This window comes from Salvelinus fontinalis, chromosome 31 (assembly GCF_029448725.1).
Source record: "Salvelinus fontinalis isolate EN_2023a chromosome 31, ASM2944872v1, whole genome shotgun sequence".
Lineage (NCBI taxonomy): Eukaryota > Metazoa > Chordata > Actinopteri > Salmoniformes > Salmonidae > Salvelinus > Salvelinus fontinalis.
The window spans coordinates 9,691,975-9,714,233 of NC_074695.1; the positions used below are offsets into that span (position 1 = coordinate 9,691,975).

The window sequence follows — 22,259 nt, forward strand, 5'->3', positions numbered from 1 at the left end:
CACAGGAACACGACCTGATCTAACGAGCACACAGGAACACTACCTGATCTAACGAGCACACAGGAACACTACCTGATCTAACGAGCACACAGGAACACTACCTGATCTAACGAGCACACATGAACACTACCTGATCTAACGAGCACACAGGAACACTACCTGATCTAACGAGCACACAGGAACACTACCTGATCTAACGAGCACACAGGAACACTACCTGATCTAACGAGCACACAGGAACACTACCTGATCTAACGAGCACACAGGAAAACGACCTGATCTAACGAGCACACAGGAACACTACCTGATCTAACGAGCACACAGGAACACTACCTGATCTAACGAGCACACAGGAACACTACCTGATCTAACGAGCACACAGGAAAACGACCTGATCTAACGAGCACACAGGAACACTACCTGATCTAACGAGCACACGAGGGGACAGCTTTATTACAGGCCATACTGTTTCTAACTGTCTTAATCTCCCACATAGAAACAACAGTGACAGCACCGTCAACAACAACGGAAGGGATCTGTTGCAGCTCTGTAGAAGCCTGGGTCTGTACTTTGTCAACGGTAGGTTACGGGGGGACTAATTGGGGAGATTCACCTCTTGGCCACAGCACAGTAAACTATATGATCACATACATTGACCCTTTCTCTCTCAGCTCATTCATCGTCAAGCCACTAACACCTCTGTCTGATCACAGCCAAATGACCTTGTTCCTCAAAAGAACAGACATGGAAACAACCACACATTCACAGCCCAGTAAGCTGTATAACATCAGACATTCACAGCCCAGTAAGCTGTATAACATCAGACATTCACAGCCCAGTAAGCTGTATAACATCAGACATTCACAGCCCAGTAAGCTGTATAACATCAGACATTCACAGCCCAGTAAGCTGTATAACATCAGACATTCACAGCCCAGTAAGCTGTATAACATCAGACATTCACAGCCCAGTAAGCTGTATAACATCAGACATTCACAGCCCAGTAAGCTGTATAACATCAGACATCCACAGCCCAGTAAGCTGTATAACATCAGACATTCACAGCCCAGTAAGCTGTATAACATCACACATTCACAGCCCAGTAAGCTGTACAACATCAGACATTCACAGCCCAGTAAGCTGTATAACATCAGACATTCACAGCCCAGTAAACTGTACAACATCACACATTCACAGCCCAGTGAGCTGTATAACATCACACATTCATACAGATGGGCCCAAAACAGCACAGAAGAATACCAGAAAGCAACCTGGAACCAAAATATCCAAACACTCTTAGGTAACTTTGTGGACACCATGTCCACTCACATGGTTGTAATGGTTGCCATGGTTGCTATGGGTGTACTGGCTGTCATGGTTGCCATGGGTGTAATGGGTGTAATGGTTGTCATGGGGAGGATAAGAGGGTTCTGAATGATGATTTTCTAGGTTTCAACCTATTGATCTCTAGCCTGCAGCCTCCTTTGTCATGGTCCGGTATTCGGTCCAGTATTCACAGTTATGTGTTGTGTGTGTTATGTGACCTATGGTTGCGGAGGGTGGGCTCTATGTTTCAGAGAAAGAGAGAACGAGTATGTATGTGTGTGCCTGTGTACCTGTATGCAGGTCAACCTACCAGTGACTATGGCGTGTTCTCCTCCAGAGCAGGAGAAGTCTCCGGAAGTGAGCAGGAAGCAGGTTGCCTCTTTCTTGCTTGTCTTGTTCCCCCTGACCGACCGGGAGCGTTCTCGACCGTCGCCGTGGGCTGGCCGTAGGTTCCACTTCTCGCTGGGTGACAGCGGTTGGGTCAGGCTGCACCCCTCATCCGACGACAGAGCCAAGTTTGCGTCTCCATTCTGCTTGGAGTCTGAAAGGAGGACAGATTTGGTTCATAAAGAGTAAGATCTAGAATCAGGTTCCTGTTCATGTCATATTTTCATTAGGATATACAGGTTAGTTGAGGTAATATCTACATATTTTTTATTGTATTTTTTATTTAACAAGTTTTTTTCCATTGAGATAACCTCTCTTTTCCAAGAGAGACCTGGTCCAATAGCAACAGGGGGAACAATGTCTACAGTGCATTCACAAAGTATTCAGACCCCGTGACGTTTTTCCACATTTTGTTACGTTACAGACTTATTTTAAAATGGAATATAAAAAAAAGTCCTCATGAATCTACACACAATAGATTACCTAACCCTAACCTTCAGGGGGATCATCCTTGAGATGTTTCTACAATTTGATTGGAGTCCACCTGTGGTAAATTCAACTGATTCAACATGATTTGGAAAGGCACACACCTGTCTATACAAGCTCCCATAGTTGACAGTGCAAGCCAGAGCAAAAACCAAGCCATGAGGTCGAAGGAATTGTCCGTAGAGCTACGAGACAGGATTGTGTTGAGGCACAGATCTGGGGAACGGTACCAAAAATGTCTGCAGCATTGAAGGTTCCCAAGAACACAGTGGCCAACATCATTCTTAAACGGAAGAAGTTTGGAATCCCCAAGACTCTTCCTAGAGCTGGCCGCCGGGCCAAACTGAGCAATCGGGGGAGAAGGGCCTTGATCAGGGAGGTGACCAAGAACCCAATGGTCACTCTGACAGAGCTCCAGAGTTCCTCTGTGGAGATGGGAGAAACATCCAGAAGGACAACCATCTCTACAGCATTCCACCAATCAGGCCTTTATGGTAGAGTGGCCAGACGGAAGCCACTCAGTAAAAGGCACATGACAGCCCGCTTTGAGTTTGCCAAAAGGCACGTAAAAGACTCTCAGACCAGAGAAACAAGATTCTCTGGTCTGATGAAACCAAGATTGAACTCTTTGGGCTGAATGCCAAGCGTCACATCTGGAGGAAACCTGGCACCATCCCTACGGTGAAGCATGGTGGTGGCAGCATCATGCTGTGGGGATGTTTTTCAGTGGCAGGGATTGGGAGACTAGTCAGGATCGAGGCAAAGGTGAACGGAGCAAAGTACAGAGAGATCCTTCATGAAAACCTGCTCCAGATCGCTCAGGACCTCAGACTGGGGCGAAGGTTCACCTTCCAATGGGACAACGACCCTAATTACACAGCCAAGACAACGCAGGAGTGGCTTCGGGTCAAGTCTCTAAATGTCCTTGAGTGGCCCAGCCAGAGCCCGGACTCGAACCCGATCGAAAATCTCTGGAGAGACCTGAAAATAGCTGTGTAGTGACACTCCCCATCCAACATGACAGCGCTTAAGAGGATCTGCAGAGAAGAATGGGAGAAACTCCCTAAATACAGGTGTGCCAAGCTTGTAGCGTCATACCCAAGAAGACTTGAGGCTTTAATCACTGCTAAAGGTGCTTCAACAAAGTACTGAGTTAAGGATCTGAATACTTAAGTAAATAAGGTATTTCTGTTTTTTATTTTTAATAAATTTGCAAAAAACATCTAAAAACATGTTTTCGCTTTGTCATTATGGGGTATTGTGATGTCATTATGGGGTATTGTGATGTCATTATGGGGTATTGTGATGTCATTATGGGGTATTGTGATGTCATTATGGGGTATTGTGATGTCATTATGGGGTATTGTGTGTAGATTGATGAGGATTTTTTTAAATTTAATCCATTTTACAATAAGGCTGTAACGTAACAAAATGTGGGAAAGGTCAAGGGGTCTGAATACTTTCCGAATGCACTGTACATGGCAAAACGGATGCTAGATCAGCATTACTGGGCTTGATTGAGCATGCCAGGCAGATTGGATCCAATAAAATATTCCAACAAACTGCTAACTCCGCCCATCTGGCGCTCCAGACAGACTGGAGCAAACGATCAACTATTGGACATGTTTTTTCCTCAATATCAAATGATTTCTGGGTAACAATTAAGTACGTTACTGGGATTGTTTTTAAATTAAAAGGGCAATTTTTCAAGCAAGAATTTTGCTAGGACTGTGTGGGAGTGTCCTGAGTGGGCAGAGGGAAACAGAACATGTGCTGTTATTGGCTGAGAGGTTTGGAATTAGCTTTGAACTAATTTACCACACGATGGATGATGTCACCATGGAAGGCCAAAACTCCATCCCACCAAAACAGGTGTAAATTTCAGGCCGTCTTTACAAACAGCTGTTACACTAAAACGGCATTGTCATCATGTTCACGTCTTCCCAGTATTACTCCAACCTCATAGTGTGGAAATATATAGGAAAATCACATTTTTTGACTGCACTGGGCCTTGGGATGTAGACCGATGAATTATACTGTATTTTGATAGTGGAGCAAGCAAAAAGCTGACTCTGAATTTAACAAATGTATTTATTATCTGGGAAGGGTATATTCATGATTGTATCAAGTTGTGTTACTGTGTTTGCGGCTAGGGACAGTAAACCTGGAAAGCTATGATACTATATGATTACAGTAAAAGGTATATTATGGGTTTTTCCCCCCCCGCCACTCTGTTGTAAAAGAGCACCACAAATACTACCAGCATATCATACCTTATGTCCGTGAAGAACTGCAATACTGTGGTGATGTGTTCATTAGTAATGTGTTTAAATTGAATGTGTGAGTTTTAAAAGGGTGAGTTGAATAGGTTTGAATGACTTGAATGAGTTACGAGTGTCAATGGGGTGAATCAATTATACATCCACTTACTACTGTACCATTATGGCACCAAAAGGATTTAGTGAAGGGATAAAGTGCACAATGAAAATGGTCTATGAATGTTTCAGGGTGAATAAAGGGGTGGTAGTGTGATGTGTAAGGGGAGTTGTGGTTTGAAAAGGTTGAGTGAGGTCTGACTTTTAATGGACTGGAATGGTTGAAGGTTTGAATAAATTAAACATCCACTTATCACTGTGGCCTATGGCGTATCATAACGATGCTTTCAAAAAATACTTTTGTCTAAATAAAGTGTTAAAGGGATGAATTAGTACGGTAGAATTTTTTTGTATTTCAAGAATCTAATTTGAATTGGTCTGACCTGAGCGGTTCCTGTTGATATGATCCTCTGCAGCCAGCGGACACGTATCACTCTGAGTACTGTCCCTGGGAGAGGTAGCGACAGACTTCCCGAACGAGGCCGTGTCCGTGGGAGCGTCCCGGTTCGGATTGTGCGCCTTCTTCTTCTTAGGCAGCTTCTGTTTAGCCATGGCCAGGGAGTAGTACATCCCAAAGTTATTGACTATAACAGGCACGGGCATGGCGATGGTCAGCACCCCCGCCAGGGCGCACAGCGCGCCCACTATCATGCCCAGCCACGTCTTGGGGTACATGTCCCCGTAGCCCAGGGTGGTCATGGTGACCACGGCCCACCAGAAGGAGATGGGGATGTTTTTGAAGTGGGTGTGGTTGGAGCCGCGCGGGTCGTCCGGTTGGGCCCCTATCCGCTCCGCGTAGTAGATCATCGTGGCGAAGATGAGGACGCCCAACGCCAGGAAGACGATGAGCAGGCAGAACTCGTTGACGCTGGCTCTCAACGTGTGGCCCAGAACCCTCAGACCGACGAAATGCCTGGTAAGCTTGAAGATGCGGAGGATCCGGACGAAGCGGACGACCCGTAGAAACCCCAGGATGTCGGAGGCTGCTTTAGAGGAGGACAGGCCGCTGAGGCCCATCTCCAGGTAGAAGGGCAGGATGGCCACGAAGTCAATGACGTTTAACATGTTCTTGATGAAGAGCAGCTTGTCGGGGCAGCAAACGATGCGGACGAAGAACTCAAAGGTAAACCAGACCACACAAACGCCTTCCACCACGGTCAGAATGGGCTTGGTCACCACCTAGAATAGATCACATCATACATTAGATTATACATTAGATTATACATTAGATTAGATTATACATTAGGTTATACATTAGATTAGATTATACATTAGATTATACATTAGATTAGATTATAGATTTGATTATACATTAGATTAGATTATACATTAGATTATACATTAGGTTATACATTAGATTAGATTATACATTAGATTATACATTAGATTAGATTATACATTAGATTAGATTATAGATTTGATTATACATTAGATTATACATTAGATTAGATTATACATTAGATTATACATTAGATTAGATTATACATTAGGTTATACATTAGATTATATTATACATTAGATTAGATTATAGATTTGATTATACATTAGATTATACATTAGATTAGATTATACATTATTATATATTAGAGTATACATTAGATTAGATTATACATTCGATTATACATTAGATTAGATTATACATTAGATTATACATTAGATTAGATTATACATTAGATTAGATTATAGATTTGATTATACATTAGATTATACATTAGATTAGATTATACATTAGATTATACATTAGATTAGATTATACATTAGGTTATACATTAGATTATATTATACATTAGATTAGATTATAGATTTGATTATACATTAGATTATACATTAGATTATATTATACATTAGATTAGATTATTCATTAGATTAGATTATACATTAGATTATACTTTAGATTAGATTATACATTAGGTTATACATTAGATTAGATTATACATTAGGTTATACATTAGATTATATTATACATTCGATTAGATTATAGATTTGATTATACATTAGATTATACATTAGATTAGATTATACATTATTATATATTAGAGTATACATTAGATTAGATTATACATTAGATTAGATTATACATTAGCTTCGATTATACATTAGATTATACATTATATTCGATTATACATTAGATTATAGATTAGATTATACATTCGATTAGATTATGCATTAGCTTCGATTATACATTAGATCAGATTATAGATTATATTATTGAATTTAAATTCAGGGATCATTAAAGTATATAACATATCTATCTACTAGATGAACTATTATCCAATCAGGAGAAATTCATCCGGTCCCTAAAATGTGTTTATAAACATTTCCCATTATACAGAAATACAAGACAATTCAATACAATACAATACAATACAATACAATGCAGTACAATACTATACAGTACATTACAGTAAAATACAGTACATTACAGTACAAGACAGTACAATGCAGTACAATACAATACATTACAGTACAATACAATACCGTGCATTACAGTACAATACAATGCAGTACACTACAGTGCAATACAATACAGTGCATTACAGTATAATACAGTACATTACAGTACAAGGCAGTACAATGCAGTACAATACAATACATTACAGTACAATACAATACCGTGCATTACAGCACAATACATTACAATACAGTACACTACATTACAATACAATACAATACAGTACAATGCAGTACAATACAACACAATACAGTACAGTACAATACAGTACAATACATTACAGTACAGTACACTACAGTACAATACAGTACAGTACAGTACAATACAGTGCAATACAGTACAATACAGTACAGTACAATATAGCACAGTACAATACAGTACAATACATTACATTACAGTACATTACAGTACAATACAGTACAGTACAGTACAATACAGTGCAATACAGTACAATACAGTACAGTACAGTACAATACAGTACAATACAATACAGTACAGTACAATACAATACAGTACAGTACAGTACAATACAGTGCAATACAATACAGTACAGTACAATACAGTACAGTACAATACAGTACACTACAGTACAATACAGTACAGTACAGTACAATACAGTACAATACAATACAGTACAGTACAATACAATACAATACAGTACAATACAGTACAGTACAATGCAGTACAATACAATACAGTACAGTACAATACAATACAGTACAGTACAATACAATACAATGCAGTACAATACAGTGCAGTAAAATGCATTGAAAAAAGCCCCATTACGTTTAGGTGCTATCCAGAAACAATGAAATGGTCCCCATACATCCCCATTTCATCTGTCCAATCTTCTCAGATCTCCACTAGAGTCGAAGGGCGGTAGCAGCTCTGGGTACTTTCTGGACAGGATCGATAGTCTATTGATAATGAGGATCGTCTTACCTCTACTGAGACCTCCTCAGTGTGGTTCCCCACCACCACCACCACCACCACCACCACCACCACCACCACCACCACCCACCACCACCACCCACCACCACCACCCACCACCACCCACCACCACCACCACCACCACCACCACCCACCACCACCACCCACCACCCACCACCACCACCACCGCCACCGCCACCACCACCACCACGCGTTCTGTTGTACATATAGTAGTACTAGGTATAGCCAATACAGTACAATAGAGTACATATAGTAGTACTATGTATAGCCAATACAGTACAATACAGTACATATAGTAGTACTAGGTATAGCCAATACAGTATAATACAGTACATATAGTAGTACTAGGTATAGCCAATACAGTACAATACAGTACATATATAGTAGTACTAGGTATAGCCAATACAGTACAATACAGTACATATAGTAGTACTAGGTATAGCCAATACAGTACAATACAATACATATAGTAGTACTAGGTATAGCCAATACAGTACAGTACAGTACATATAGTAGTACTACGTATAGCCAATACAGTACAATACAGTACATATAGTAGTACTAGGTATAGCCAATACAGTACAATACAGTACATATAGTAGTACTAGGTATAGCCAATACAGTACAATACAATACATATAGTAGTACTAGGTAAAGCCAATACAGTACAATACAGTACATATAGTAGTACTACGTATAGCCAATACAGTACATATAGTAGTACTAGGTATAGCCAATACAGTACAATACAGTACATATAGTAGTACTAGGTACTACGCCTATTTACATCTAAGTATCTCTCTCACCTCCACCAAGATCACCACCTCAGTGTGGTTTCCCACCACCACACGTTCTGTTGTACATATAGTAGTACTACGTATAGCCAATACAGTACAATACAGTACATATAGCAGTACTACGTATAGCCAATACAGTACAATACAGTACATATAGTAGTACTAGGTATAGCCAATACAGTACAATACAGTACATATAGTAGTACTATGTATAGCCAATACAGTACAATACAGTACATATAGTAGTACTAGGTATAGCCAATACAGTACAATACAGTACATATAGTAGTACTATGTATAGCCAATACAGTACAATACAGTACATATAGTAGTACTACGTATAGCCAATACAGTACATATAGTAGTACTAGGTAAAGCCAATACAGTACAATACAGTACATATAGTAGTACTACGTATAGCCAATACAGTACAATACAGTACATATAGTAGTACTACGTATAGCCAATACAGTACAATACAGTACATATAGTAGTACTAGGTATAGCCAATACAGTACATATAGTAGTACTACGTATAGCCAATACAGTACAATACAGTACATATAGTAGTACTAGGTACTACGCCTATTTACATCTAAGTATCTCTCTCACCTCCACCAAGATCACCACCTCGGTGCGGTTCCCCACCACCACGCGTTCCGTGCGGTTCTGCAGGTCGTTGAAGTACTCGTGAGTCTCCAGGCAGAACGTAGTGATGGAAACCAAGATGAAGAACAGTGAGGCAAACGCTATGCCCTGCAACGAGACAATCCATCAATCAATTAATCAATACATTGACACATTAAATCAAACACGAGACAAATCAAATCAATTCAATGTATATATAAAAGCCCATTTTACATAAGCAGTTGTCAGAAAGTGCTTTCATAGTTCAAAACACTCAAAGTCAGTGAGAGGAAACATGTTGGACAGGACATAGCTACAGGACACAGATACATACTAGTTACTATAGTAACGGCATTGTACCAGCATAGTAACGGAGCTGAGCATTTTCTGCTATTACACAAATACAGTAGGGACTGTTGCTTATTCCATGCTGTTACTAATGTAAAGTGTTACTGAGAAATATACAGATGACATGATCCATTGTACTTACAGAGGATCCATTTAAACTGTTAGAGAAAACACAGAGTTACCCGCCTACAGCTTTTATTTCAACTTTACTGGCTGATTTCTGTTCACAGCAGCAAGATAACAATTATTCTGTAAAAATACCAGTCCAGGACAGTCACACCACAGAACCAACAGCAGACAGCAGGGAACAGTCACACCACAGTACCAACAGCAGACAGCAGGTAACAGTCACACCACAGTACCAACAGCAGACAGCAGGTAACAGTCACACCACAGAACCAACAGCAGACAGCAGGTAACAGTCACACCACAGTACCAACAGCAGGTAACAGTCACACCACAGAACCAACAGCAGGGAACAGTCACACCACAGTACCAACAGCAGGTAACAGTCACACCACAGAACCAACAGCAGGGAACAGTCACACCACAGAACCAACAGCAGGTAACAGTCACACCACAGAATTAACAGCAGATAGCAGGGAACAGTCCCACCACAGAACCAACAGCAGGTAACAGTCACACCACAGAACCAACAGCAGACAGCAGGGAACAGTCCCACCACAGAACCAACAGCAGGGAACAGTCCCACCACAGAACCAACAGCAGGGAACAGTCACACCACAGAACCAACAGCAGGGAACAGTCACACCAACAGCAGGGAACAGTCACACCAACAGCAGGGAACAGTCACACCACAGCTATCTGCGTTTACTCATAAAGGAGAATGCAGCAACAGAGCGAGAGAGTGGAAACTGTGTCAAAACTCAAGAAACTATCACAAATCTAGTACATAATTGATGGTTTACAAGGGCAAGAGGATGACTCTGGTCAGCATTCACAAACAGATCACACTCAGATCAGAGAACAAATCAGATTCCAGAGCAACAGCCTCTATAATCTGGCAGTGCTGTAAAACAGGGCAGGCAGCATTGTGAGGGCCTCCAGCCATCAGCAGTCATAAGGCCCATCACCTAACCAGCCATCAGCCACTATGCAGCCACAAAGCCCATTGTCTACCCAGCCATCAGCCACAAGGCCCATCATCTACACAGCCATCAGCCACAAGGCCCATCATCTACCCAGCCATCAGCCACAAGGCCCACCATCTACCCAGCCAGCAGCCACTACGCAGCCACAAGGCCCATCATCTACCCAGCCATCAGCCACAAGGCCCATCATCTACCCAGCCATCAGCCACAAGGCCCACCATCTACCCAGCCAGCAGCCACTACGCAGCCACAAGGCCCATCGTCTACCCAGCCATCAACCACTACGCAGGCACAAGGCCCATTGTCTACCAGGCCATCAGCCACAATGCAGCCACAAAGCCCATCATCTACCCAGCCACCAGCCACTACGCAGCCACAAGGCCCATCATCTACCCAGCCATCAGCCACTACGCAGCCACAAGGTCCATAATCTACCCAGACATCAGCCACTACGCAGCCACAAGGCCCATCATCTACCCAGACATCAGCCACTACGCAGCCACAAGGCCCATCATCTACCCAGACATCAGCCACTACGCAGCCACAAGGCCCATCATCTACCCAGCCATCAGCCACTACGCAGCCACAAGGCCCATCATCTACCCAGCCATCAGCCACAAGGCCCACCATCTACCCAGCCAGCAGCCACTACGCAGCCACAAGGCCCATCATCTACCCAGCCATCAGCCACAAGGCCCATCATCTACCCAGCCATCAGCCACAAGGCCCACCATCTACCCAGCCAGCAGCCACTACGCAGCCACAAGGCCCATCATCTACCCAGCCATCAGCCACAAGGCCCACCATCTACCCAGCCATCAGCCACAAGGCCCACCATCTACCCAGCCATCAGCCACACGGCCCACCATCTACCCAGCCATCAGCCACAAGGCCCATCATCTACCCAGCCATCAGCCACAAGGCCCATCATCTACCCAGCCATCAGCCACACGGCCCACCATCTACCCAGCCATCAGCCACAAGGCCCATCATCTACCCAGCCATCAGCCACAAGGCCCACCATCTACCCAGCCAGCAGCCACTACGCAGCCACAAGGCCCATCGTCTACCCAGCCATCAACCACTACGCAGGCACAAGGCCCATTGTCTACCAGGCCATCAGCCACAATGCAGCCACAAGGCCCATCATCTACCCAGCCACCAGCCACTACGCAGCCACAAGGCCCATCATCTACCCAGCCATCAGCCACTACGCAGCCACAAGGTCCATCATCTACCCAGACATCAGCCACTACGCAGCCACAAGGCCCATCATCTACCCAGACATCAGCCACTACGCAGCCACAAGGCCCATCATCTACCCAGCCACCAGCCACTACGCAGCCACAAGGCCCATCGTCTACCCAGCCATCAGCCACAAGGCCCATCGTCTACCCAGCCATCAGCCACAAGGCTCATCAGGGATGGAGGAGGGAGGCCCAGAGAGGCTTGGAAACAGAGACATGTTTACATCAGCTCTCCATTAGATCTCACCTGACAACTACCAGTCTTTTCTGAGTCTATGTAAAATCTGTGTGTTCTATTATCTTCATGTGTTGTCATCGCTTGTCGATCAAATCAAGTATGATAAAGAATTATTAAATGATTGAGAATACACCTACGTGCAGTTCAGTGGAGGCTGCTGAGGGGATGACGGCTCATAATAAGGTCTGGAATGGATTTTCAATGGAAAGGGTATAAAACACATCAAACACGTGGTTTCCATGTAGTTGATAACCATTTCCATTGACTCCATTCTGGCCATTATTATGAGCCGTCCTCCCCTCAGCAGCCTCCACTGGTCTAGTTAAACTGTTTACAGAAGAGAATCGTGGCAGGTGTCGTTTCTGCCTCTGACCTTAAACTCAGTTTCACTGCTGAGAGTCCCTGGTTCAGCATTCTCCTCATTTCCTGCTCATCTCCCACAATAACTCAGTACGGGTCAGGGTTAGCATTGTGTTCTGTGTTGGCATTGTAAATAAATCCAAAGTACTGTACAGCTGATTGATTTGTGTGGGGATGGCTGAATGTAGATATGACAGGTACCTGGTGCCTGAATGGCATTGATGACAAGGTACATATTTAACCAGCTGCTATCCAGTTGAGCAGGAGGACGAGAGAGGACGACAGATGTCTTCCATTCTGTCCATGATCCTATAGTCAGAGCTAATTAATAATGTTCTGCCTGTGGCTATGGAACCCTGACCTGTTCACCGGACGTGCTACCTTGTCCCAGACCTGCTGTTTTCAACTCTCTAGAGACCGCAGGAGCGGTAGAGATACTCTCAATGATCGGCTATGAAAAGCCATCTGACATTTACTCCTGAGGTGCTGACTTGTTGCACCCTCGACAACTACTGTGATTATTATTATTTGACCATGCTGGTCATCTATGAACGTTTGAACATCTTGGCCATGTTCTGTTATAATCTCCAACCGGCACAGCCAGAAGAGGACTGGCCACCCCTCATAGCCTGGTTCCTCTCTAGGTTTCCTCCTAGGTTTTGGCCTTTCTAGGGAGTTTTTCCTAGCCACCGTGCTTTTACATCTGCATTGCTTGTTGTTTGGGGTTTTAGGCTGGGTTTCTGTACAGCACTTTGAGATATCAGCTGATGTAAGAAGGGCTATATAAATACATTTGATTTGATTTGATAACCCTAGAGTCCTCTCACAGTCAAAGGGCTGACTCAAATTGTGCCCTATTTCCTACATAGTGCACTCCTTTTGACCAGGGCCCTTGTCCAAAGTAGTGCACTACAGAAGAAAAAGGGCGCCATATGGAATACATTACAAAATATACGAGGGAATATGAAAAGAGACGTTTTTTAGGCGCGTTGATTGTTGATAGCGACGTTTGTCGACCTCCGTACTCAGTTGGTCACATCCTAATCAAAACCAGCTTGATGATGACAGTTACATCACACTGATGACAGTTACATCACACTGAAGACAGTTACATCACACTGATGACAGTTACATCACACTGATGACAGTTACATCACACTGAAGACAGTTACATCACACTGATGACAGCTACATCACACTGAAGACAGTTACATCACACTGATGACAGTTACATCACACTGATGACAGTTACATCACACTGAAGACAGCTACATCACACTGAAGACAGTTACATCACACTGAAGACAGTTACATCACACTGATGACAGTTACATCACACTGATGACAGTTACATCACACTGATGACAGTTACATCACACTGAAGACAGTTACATCACACTGAAGACAGTTACATCACACTGATGACAGTTACATCACACTGATGACAGTTACATCACACTGATGACAGTTACATCACACTGAAGACAGCTACATCACACTGATGACAGTTACATCACACTGAAGACAGTTACATCACACTGAAGACAGTTACATCACACTGATGACAGTTACATCACACTGATGACAGTTACATCACACTGATGACAGTTACATCACACTGAAGACAGTTACATCACACTGATGACAGTTACATCACACTGAAGACAGTTACACCACACTGAAGACAGTTACACCACACTGATGACAGTTACATCACACTGAAGACAGTTACATCACACTGAAGACAGTTACATCACACTGAAGACAGTTACATCACACTGAAGACAGTTACATCACACTGAAGACAGTTACATCACACTGATGACAGTTACATCACACTGAAGACAGCTACATCACACTGATGACAGTTACATCACACTGAAGACAGTTACATCACACTGAAGACAGTTACATCACACTGAAGACAGTTACATCACACTGATGACAGTTACATCACACTGATGACAGTTACATCACACTGAAGACAGTTACATCACACTGAAGACAGTTACATCACACTGATGACAGTTACATCACACTGATGACAGTTACATCACACTGAAGACAGTTACATCACACTGAAGACAGTTACATCACACTGATGACAGTTACATCACACTGAAGACAGTTACATCACACTGAAGACAGTTACATCACACTGAAGACAGTTACATCACACTGAAGACAGTTACATCACACTGAAGACAGTTACATCACACTGATGACAGTTACATCACACTGAAGACAGTTACATCACACTGATGACAGTTACATCACACTGAAGACAGTTACATCACACTGATGACAGTTACATCACACTGAAGACAGTTACATCACACTGAAGACAGTTACATCACACTGAAGACAGTTACATCACACTGAAAACAGTTACATCACACATTCTTTGGACAGAGTGAGAACCATCAATCGTTTAATGACGAAAGGAAACATTTTGATGGAAAGACAAATCTAGAGTCCTTCACTACAAAGAAAATGTGTATCTCCTTCTTCACTGGTCAGTTCTCTGGTATCTAGTCTGTTCTCTGGTCTCTAGTCTAGTCTCTGGTCTGGTCTCTGGTCTGTTCTCTGGTCTCTAGTCTGTTCTCTGGTCTCTGGTCTGGTCTCTGGTCTCTAGTCTGTTCTCTGGTCTGGTCTCTGGTCTCTAGTCTGTTCTCTGGTCTGGTCTCTGGTCTCTAGTCTGTTCTCTGGTCTGGTCTCTGGTCTCTAGTCTCTGGTCTGTTCTCTGGTCTGGTCTCTGGTCTGTTCTCTGGTCTCTAGTCTGTTCTCTGGTCTCTGGTCTGGTCTCTGGTCTCTAGTCTGTTCTCTGGTCTGGTCTCTGGTCTCTAGTCTGTTCTCTGGTCTCTAGTCTGTTCTCTGGTCTCTAGTCTGGTCTCTGGTCTCTGGTCTGGTCTCTGGTCTCTAGTCTGTTCTCTGGTCTCTAGTCTGGTCTCTGGTCTGTTCTCTGGTCTCTAGTCTCTGGTCTGTTCTCTGGTCTGTTCTCTGGTCTCTAGTCTGGTCTCTGGTCTCTAGTCTGTTCTCTGGTCTCTAGTCTGGTCTCTGTTCTCTAGTCTGTTCTCTGGTCTCTAGTCTGGTCTCTGGTCTGTTCTCTGGTCTCTAGTCTCTGGTCTGTTCTCTGGTCTGTTCTCTGGTCTCTAGTCTGGTCTCTGGTCTCTGGTCTCTAGTCTGTTCTCTGGTCTGGTCTCTGGTCTCTAGTCTCTGGTCTGTTCTCTGGTCTCTGGTCTGGTCTCTAGTCTGTTCTCTGGTCTCTAGTCTGGTCTCTGGTCTGGTCTCTGGTCTCTAGTCTGGTCTCTAGTCTGTTCTCTGGTCTCTAGTCTGGTTTTTGGTCTCTAGTCTCTGGTCTGTTCTCTGGTCTGTTCTCTGGTCTGGTCTCTGGTCTGGTCTCTGGTCTCTGGTCTGGTCTCTGGTCTCTAGTCTGTTCTCTGGTCTCTAGTCTCTGGTCTGGTCTCTGGTCTGTTCTCTGGTCTGTTCTCTGGTCTGGTCTCTGGTCTGTTCTCTGGTCTCTAGTCTGTTCTCTGTTCTCTAGTCTGGTCTCTGGTCTGGTCTCTAGTCTGTTCTCTGGTCTCTAGTCTGTTCTCTGGTCTCTGGTCTGGTCTCTGGTCTCTAGTCTGTTCTCTGGTCTCTAGTCTGTTCTCTGGTCTGTTCTCTGGTCTGGTCTCTGGTCTGTTCTCTGTTCTCTAGTCTGGTCTCTGGTCTGGTCTCTAGTCTGTTCTCTGGTCTGGTCTGGTCTCTGGTCTGGTCTATCCTCTAGTCTCTGGTCTGGTCTCTGGTCTGGTCTGTATAGTAGGTCCCAGGTATCTGGTCTGGTCTGTACAGTAGGTCCCAGGTATCTGGTCTGGTCTGTACAGTAGGTCCCAGGTCTCTGGTCTGGTCTGTACAGTAGGTCCCAGGTCTCTGGTCTGGTCTGTACAGTAGGTCCCAGGTCTCTGGTCTGTCTGTACAGTAGGTCCCAGGTCTCTGGTCTGGTCTGTACAGTAGGTCCCAGGTCTCTGGTCTGGTCTGTACAGTAGGTCCCAGGTCTCTGGTCTGGTCTGTACAGTAGGTCCCAGGTCTCTGGTCTGTACAGTAGGTCCCAGGTCTCTGGTCTGGTCTGTACAGTAGGTCCCAGGACTCTGGTCTGGTCTGTATAGTAGGTCCCAGGTCTCTGGTCTGGTCTGTACAGTAGGTCCCAGGTCTCTGGTCTGGTCTGTACAGTAGGTCCCAGGTCTCTGGTCTGGTCTGTACAGTAGGTCCCAGGTCTCTGGTCTGGTCTGTACAGTAGGTCCCAGGTCTCTGGTCTGGTCTGTACAGTAGGACCCAGGTCTCTGGTCTGTACAGTAGGTCCCAGGTCTCTGGTCTGTCTGTACAGTAGGTCCCAGGTCTCTGGTCTGTCTGTACAGTAGGTCCCAGGTCTCTGGTCTGGTCTGTACAGTAGGTCCCAGGTCTCTGGTCTGGTCTGTAGAGTAGGTCCCAGGTCTCTGTTCTGGTCTGTACAGTAGGTCCCAGGTCTCTGGTCTGGTCTGTACAGTAGGTCCCAGGTCTCTGGTCTCATCTGTACAGTAGGTCCCAGGTCTCTGGTCTATACAGTAGGTCCCAGGTCTCTGGTCTGTACAGTAGGTTCCAGGGGTCTCACAAGGCCCTCTCCTGTCCCACAGAGAGTGCAGGTCCCTTGGGTTTCTCCTGCACAACAGAAGGGCATGGAGACACTTCTCCAGGGAACTGTTGAACTGTGGAGATGTTGAGCGAGCCAGAGGACAAAGACAAAAAGCCCTCGCTCCCACTCTCCCTGCCTCCCTCCCTGCCTCCCTCCCCGCCTCCCTCCCTCCCTCCCTGCCTCCCTCCCTCCTCCTCTGTCTACCTCCCTGCCTCCCTCCCTCCCTGCCTCCCTCCCTCCCTTCGTCTACCTCCCTCCCTGCCTCCCTCCCTCCGTCTCCCTCCCTTCCTCCCCGCCTCCCTCCCTGCCTCCCTCCCTCCCTCCCTGCCTGCCTCAGGAGAAACAAGACAATCCCCCTGGTTGACAATTAGAAGCCCAGTTAGCAGGGAGCTGTGGAGTTATGGAGTCATGAAGGCCAGCCAGTGTACAAGGCCAGCTACTGAAGCTACTCAGCCTGCCTTGTGTCTGGCCCTGGAAGAGCGACACCCCTGGATGCAGAAACAAACCCAGTTAGCAGGGACTTCCTCTCTCTCCTCTGACTTTTTAATGTGTGACATCAAGTTGGTTTCTGCCAATTCAGTGTGGTAAACAGAACAGTACAACGTTGTCAAATCAATCATCCAATATTGCAGAGAGACATTGGGATTTAAAATGGGGAAGCAGAGGGCACACTTCAGTATATTGTCTAGCTCTAATCATTTCCCGAACACTGTGACTTGGTCTGTACAGATTGTTTGCACAGAACTTTCTGCACTGTACTGAGAGATACTCTCCAGTCTGTTCACACCAACCACCTCACAAACTGAACTGATTAAGATGTTTCTATTGTGTCCCCTCATCAACAACTTTCCAGACCAGACACATCCCGAACAGACCAGACACATCCAGAACAGACCAGACACATCCAGAACAGACCAGACACATCCAGACCAGAACAGACACATCCAGAACAGACCAGACACATCCAGAACAGACCAGACACATCCAGACCAGACCAGACACATCCAGACCAGACACATCCAGACCAGAACAGACACATCCAGACCAGACACATCCAGACCAGACACATCCAGACCAGACCAGACACATCCAGACCAGAACAGACACATCTAGACCAGACACATCCAGACCAGACACATCCAGACCAGACACATCCAGAACAGACCAGACACATCCAGACCAGACCAGACACATCCAGACCAGAACAGACACATCCAGAACAGACACATCCCGACCAGACACATCCAGACCAGACCAGACACATCCAGAACAGACCAGACACATCCAGAACAGACCAGACACATCCAGACCAGACCAGACTAGACACATCCAGACCAGAACAGACCAGACACATCCAGACCAGACCAGACACATCCAGACCAGACCAGACACATCCAGACCAGACCAGACACATCCAGAACAGACCAGACCAGAGACCAGATATTCAAATATATTTTAAATTTGAGATTATTTCGAAGTAGCCACCCTTTGCCTTGATGACAGCTTTGTACACGCTTTGCATTCTCTCAACCAGCTTCATTAGGTAGTCCCCTGGAATGCATTTCAATTAACAGGTGTGCCTTGTTAAAAGTTAAATAGTGGAATTTCTTTCCTATTAATGCGTTTGAGCTAATCAGTTGTGTTGTGACAAGGTAGAGGTGAACAGCTCAAAGAACAGCGAGAACAGCTCAAATAAGCAAAGAGAAACGACAGTCCATCATTACTTGAAGACACGACGGTCAAACAATACGGAACATTTCGAGAACTTTGAACATTTCTTCAAATGCATCAAGCGCTATGACATAAAGTGAATTTCTTTGCCACATTTTTTTGCAGTTTTCCTTTAGTGCCGTATAACCAGCATGTTGTGGAACCTTTTGAATTCTTTACAGACATCCTTCTTTTCACTCTGTCAGTTAGGTCAGTAATTGTGGAGTAACTACAATGTTGTTGATCCATCCTCAGTATTCTCCTATCACAGCCATTCCTAAAAAAAAAGCCATCCCTTATCTATCAGATTGGTCCTTCAAGCCAGAGTACTTGCTATTGCACAATCCATCACAGTGTATTTATGAGATCAATATAACAATCATTTGCCACTTATGCAAAAAGGGACGAACAGTAAAGTGAGTGCATAGCAAGACCAGTCTGGTTAGGATCTCTGACTTACTGGTTGTGTAATCTCATCGCCTCAGTCATCGCCTCAGTCATCGCCTCAGTCATCGCCTCAGTCATCGCCTCAGTCATCGCCTCAGTCATCGCCTCAGTCATCGCCTCAGTCATCGCCTCAGTCATCGCCTCAGTCATCGCCTCAGTCATCGCCTCAGTCATCGCCTCAGTCATCGCCTCAGTCATCGCCTCAGTCATCGCCTCAGTCATCGCCTCAGTCATCGCCTCAATCACGCTATGCATCCAAACGTGAAATTGTATAGGAAAGCATAGCTCTGCAAATGTGTGAATGCAATATTTTTTTTTTACATGGTAATGATGTCTGAGTACAGTGTCCAAAATGGCATCCTACTGCCTACAAAAGTAGGGCACTACATAGAAAATAGAGTGACATTTGGGACACATGCTAAGGGTGAATTCCACTTGAATATGAGTCTGGATAGAATGGATAGGATCGTCTGTATTGTTCTGCCTTTACGGAAGCCTATTGACACCTTGGCAAATCAAATTGGTCTCTCAGTGACAGCTTTAATCGCCGCTCTGATTCAATTTAGACAATTATCGAGAAATACAATCTGTGCCTGCACATAGAAAACAAGTATTTAGAAAGGAAATGGTATGCCGTCAGAATCACTTTCACAGTAACATCTCACAGAGAACCATCGATAACGTACAAATGTTCCACATTTATGAGATAAGTTGATTGGAATCCAAACAGACTTGATAAAACTCAACAAGTGTATCAGATCTCACAGAACAAACGCATTAGCATCTACTGATAGAATAGTCCTCGCAGATTCTTACAACTAGAACCTATGAACATGAAACATGAAATATGAAACATTCAACATGCAAAATGAACATCAACATGAACCATTCAACATTAAACAACCTACCATTATACAGGGTAGATAGATGCTGATTCTAGTACACAGGGTAGATAGATGCTGATTCTAGTACACAGGGTAGATAGATGCTGATTCTAGTACACAGGGTAGATAGATGCTGATTCTAGTACACAGGGTAGATAGATGCTGATTCTAGTACACAGGGTAGATAGATGCTGATTCTAGTACACAGGGTATAGATGCTGATTCTAGTACACAGGGTAGATAGATGCTGATTCTAGTACACAGGGAGGGTAGATGCTGATTCTAGTACACAGGGAGGGTAGATGCTGATTCTAGTACACAGGGAGGGTAGATGCTGATTCTAGTACACAGGGAGGGTAGATGCTGATTCTAGTACACAGGGAGGGTAGATTCTGATTCTAGTACACAGGGAGGGTAGATGCTGATTCTAGTACACAGGGAGGGTAGATGCTGATTCTAGAGCCCTAAGGAAACTGGTCAAAAGTAGTGGACAAGATATTAACGTAGTCTATTTAGTATCAGAGAATTGAAACACTGTCACAATGTTTGAAGAGTTGCCAGTGTCCCCAGAATCTTTCCAGGGTGTGTTGCCATGTTGGACCGAAGAATTCCTCAACATTATACGAGCAGAACGAACAAGTGGTCACAAGCTGAGGAAGGGGGGCCTATGGAAACTACAATAACCACTGTACACCATGCAGAGATAGCTGGGGAGGGGAGGCCTATGGAAACTACAATAACCACTGTACACCATGCAGAGATAGCTGGGGAGGGGAGGCCTATGGAAACTACAATAACCACTGTACACCATGCAGAGATAGCTGGGGAGGGGAGGCCTATGGAAACTACAATAACCACTGTACACCATGTTCACCATGCAGAGATAGCTGGGGAGGGGAGGCCTATGGAAACTACAAAAACCACTGTACACCATGCAGAGATAGCTGGGGAGGGGAGGCCTATGGAAACTACAATAACCACTGTACACCATGCAGAGATAGCTGGGGAGGGGAGGCCTATGGAAACTACAATAACCACTGTACACCATGCAGAGATAGCTGGGGAGTTGAGGCCTATGGAAACTACAATAACCACTGTACACCATGTTCACCATGCAGAGATAGCTGGGGAGGGGAGGCCTATGGAAACTACAATAACCACTGTACACCATGTTCACCATGCAGAGATAGCTGGGGAGGGGAGGCCTATGGAAACTACAATAACTACTGTTCACCATGCAGAGATAGCTGAGGAGGGGAGGCCTATGGAAACTACAATAACCACTGTACACCATGTTCACCATGCAGAGATAGCTGGGGAGGGGAGGCCTATGGAAACTACAATAACTACTGTTCACCATGCAGAGATAGCTGGGGAGGGGAGGCCTATGGAAACTACAATAACCACTGTACACCATGCAGAGATAGCTGGGGAGGGGAGGCCTATGGAAACTACAATAACCACTGTACACCATGCAGAGATAGCTGGGGAGGGGAGGCCTATGGAAACTACAATAACCACTGTACACCATGCAGAGATAGCTGGGGAGGGGAGGCCTATGGAAACTACAATAACCACTGTACACCATGCAGAGATAGCTGGGGAGGGGAGGCCTATGGAAACTACAATAACCACTGTACACCATGCAGAGATAGCTGGGGAAAGGAGGCCTTTGGAAACTACAATAACCACTGTACACCATGCAGAGATAGCTGGGGAGGGGAGGCCTATGGAAACTACAATAACCACTGTTCACCATGCAGAGATAGCTGGGGAGGGGAGGCCTATGGAAACTACAATAACCACTGTACACCATGCAGAGATAGCTGGGGAGGGGAGGCCTATGGAAACTACAATAACC

The 22,259-nt window shown here is 44.7% G+C and overlaps 1 protein-coding gene across 1 annotated transcript in view; it reads right to left on the minus strand.

Moving 5' to 3' along the window:
- The window catches only part of LOC129829504 (potassium voltage-gated channel subfamily C member 1-like), a 56,103-nt gene that overhangs the window by 15,964 nt on the left and 17,880 nt on the right, over positions 1-22,259 (minus strand). Inside the window, exons 2-4 of the mRNA XM_055891220.1 lie at positions 9,387-9,530; positions 4,958-5,753; positions 1,637-1,867 (exon numbers count right to left, since the gene is read on the minus strand). Coding sequence (XP_055747195.1) covers positions 1,637-1,867; positions 4,958-5,753; positions 9,387-9,530 — 1,171 coding nt within the window. The remainder of the gene's footprint in view (positions 1-1,636; positions 1,868-4,957; positions 5,754-9,386; positions 9,531-22,259) is intronic.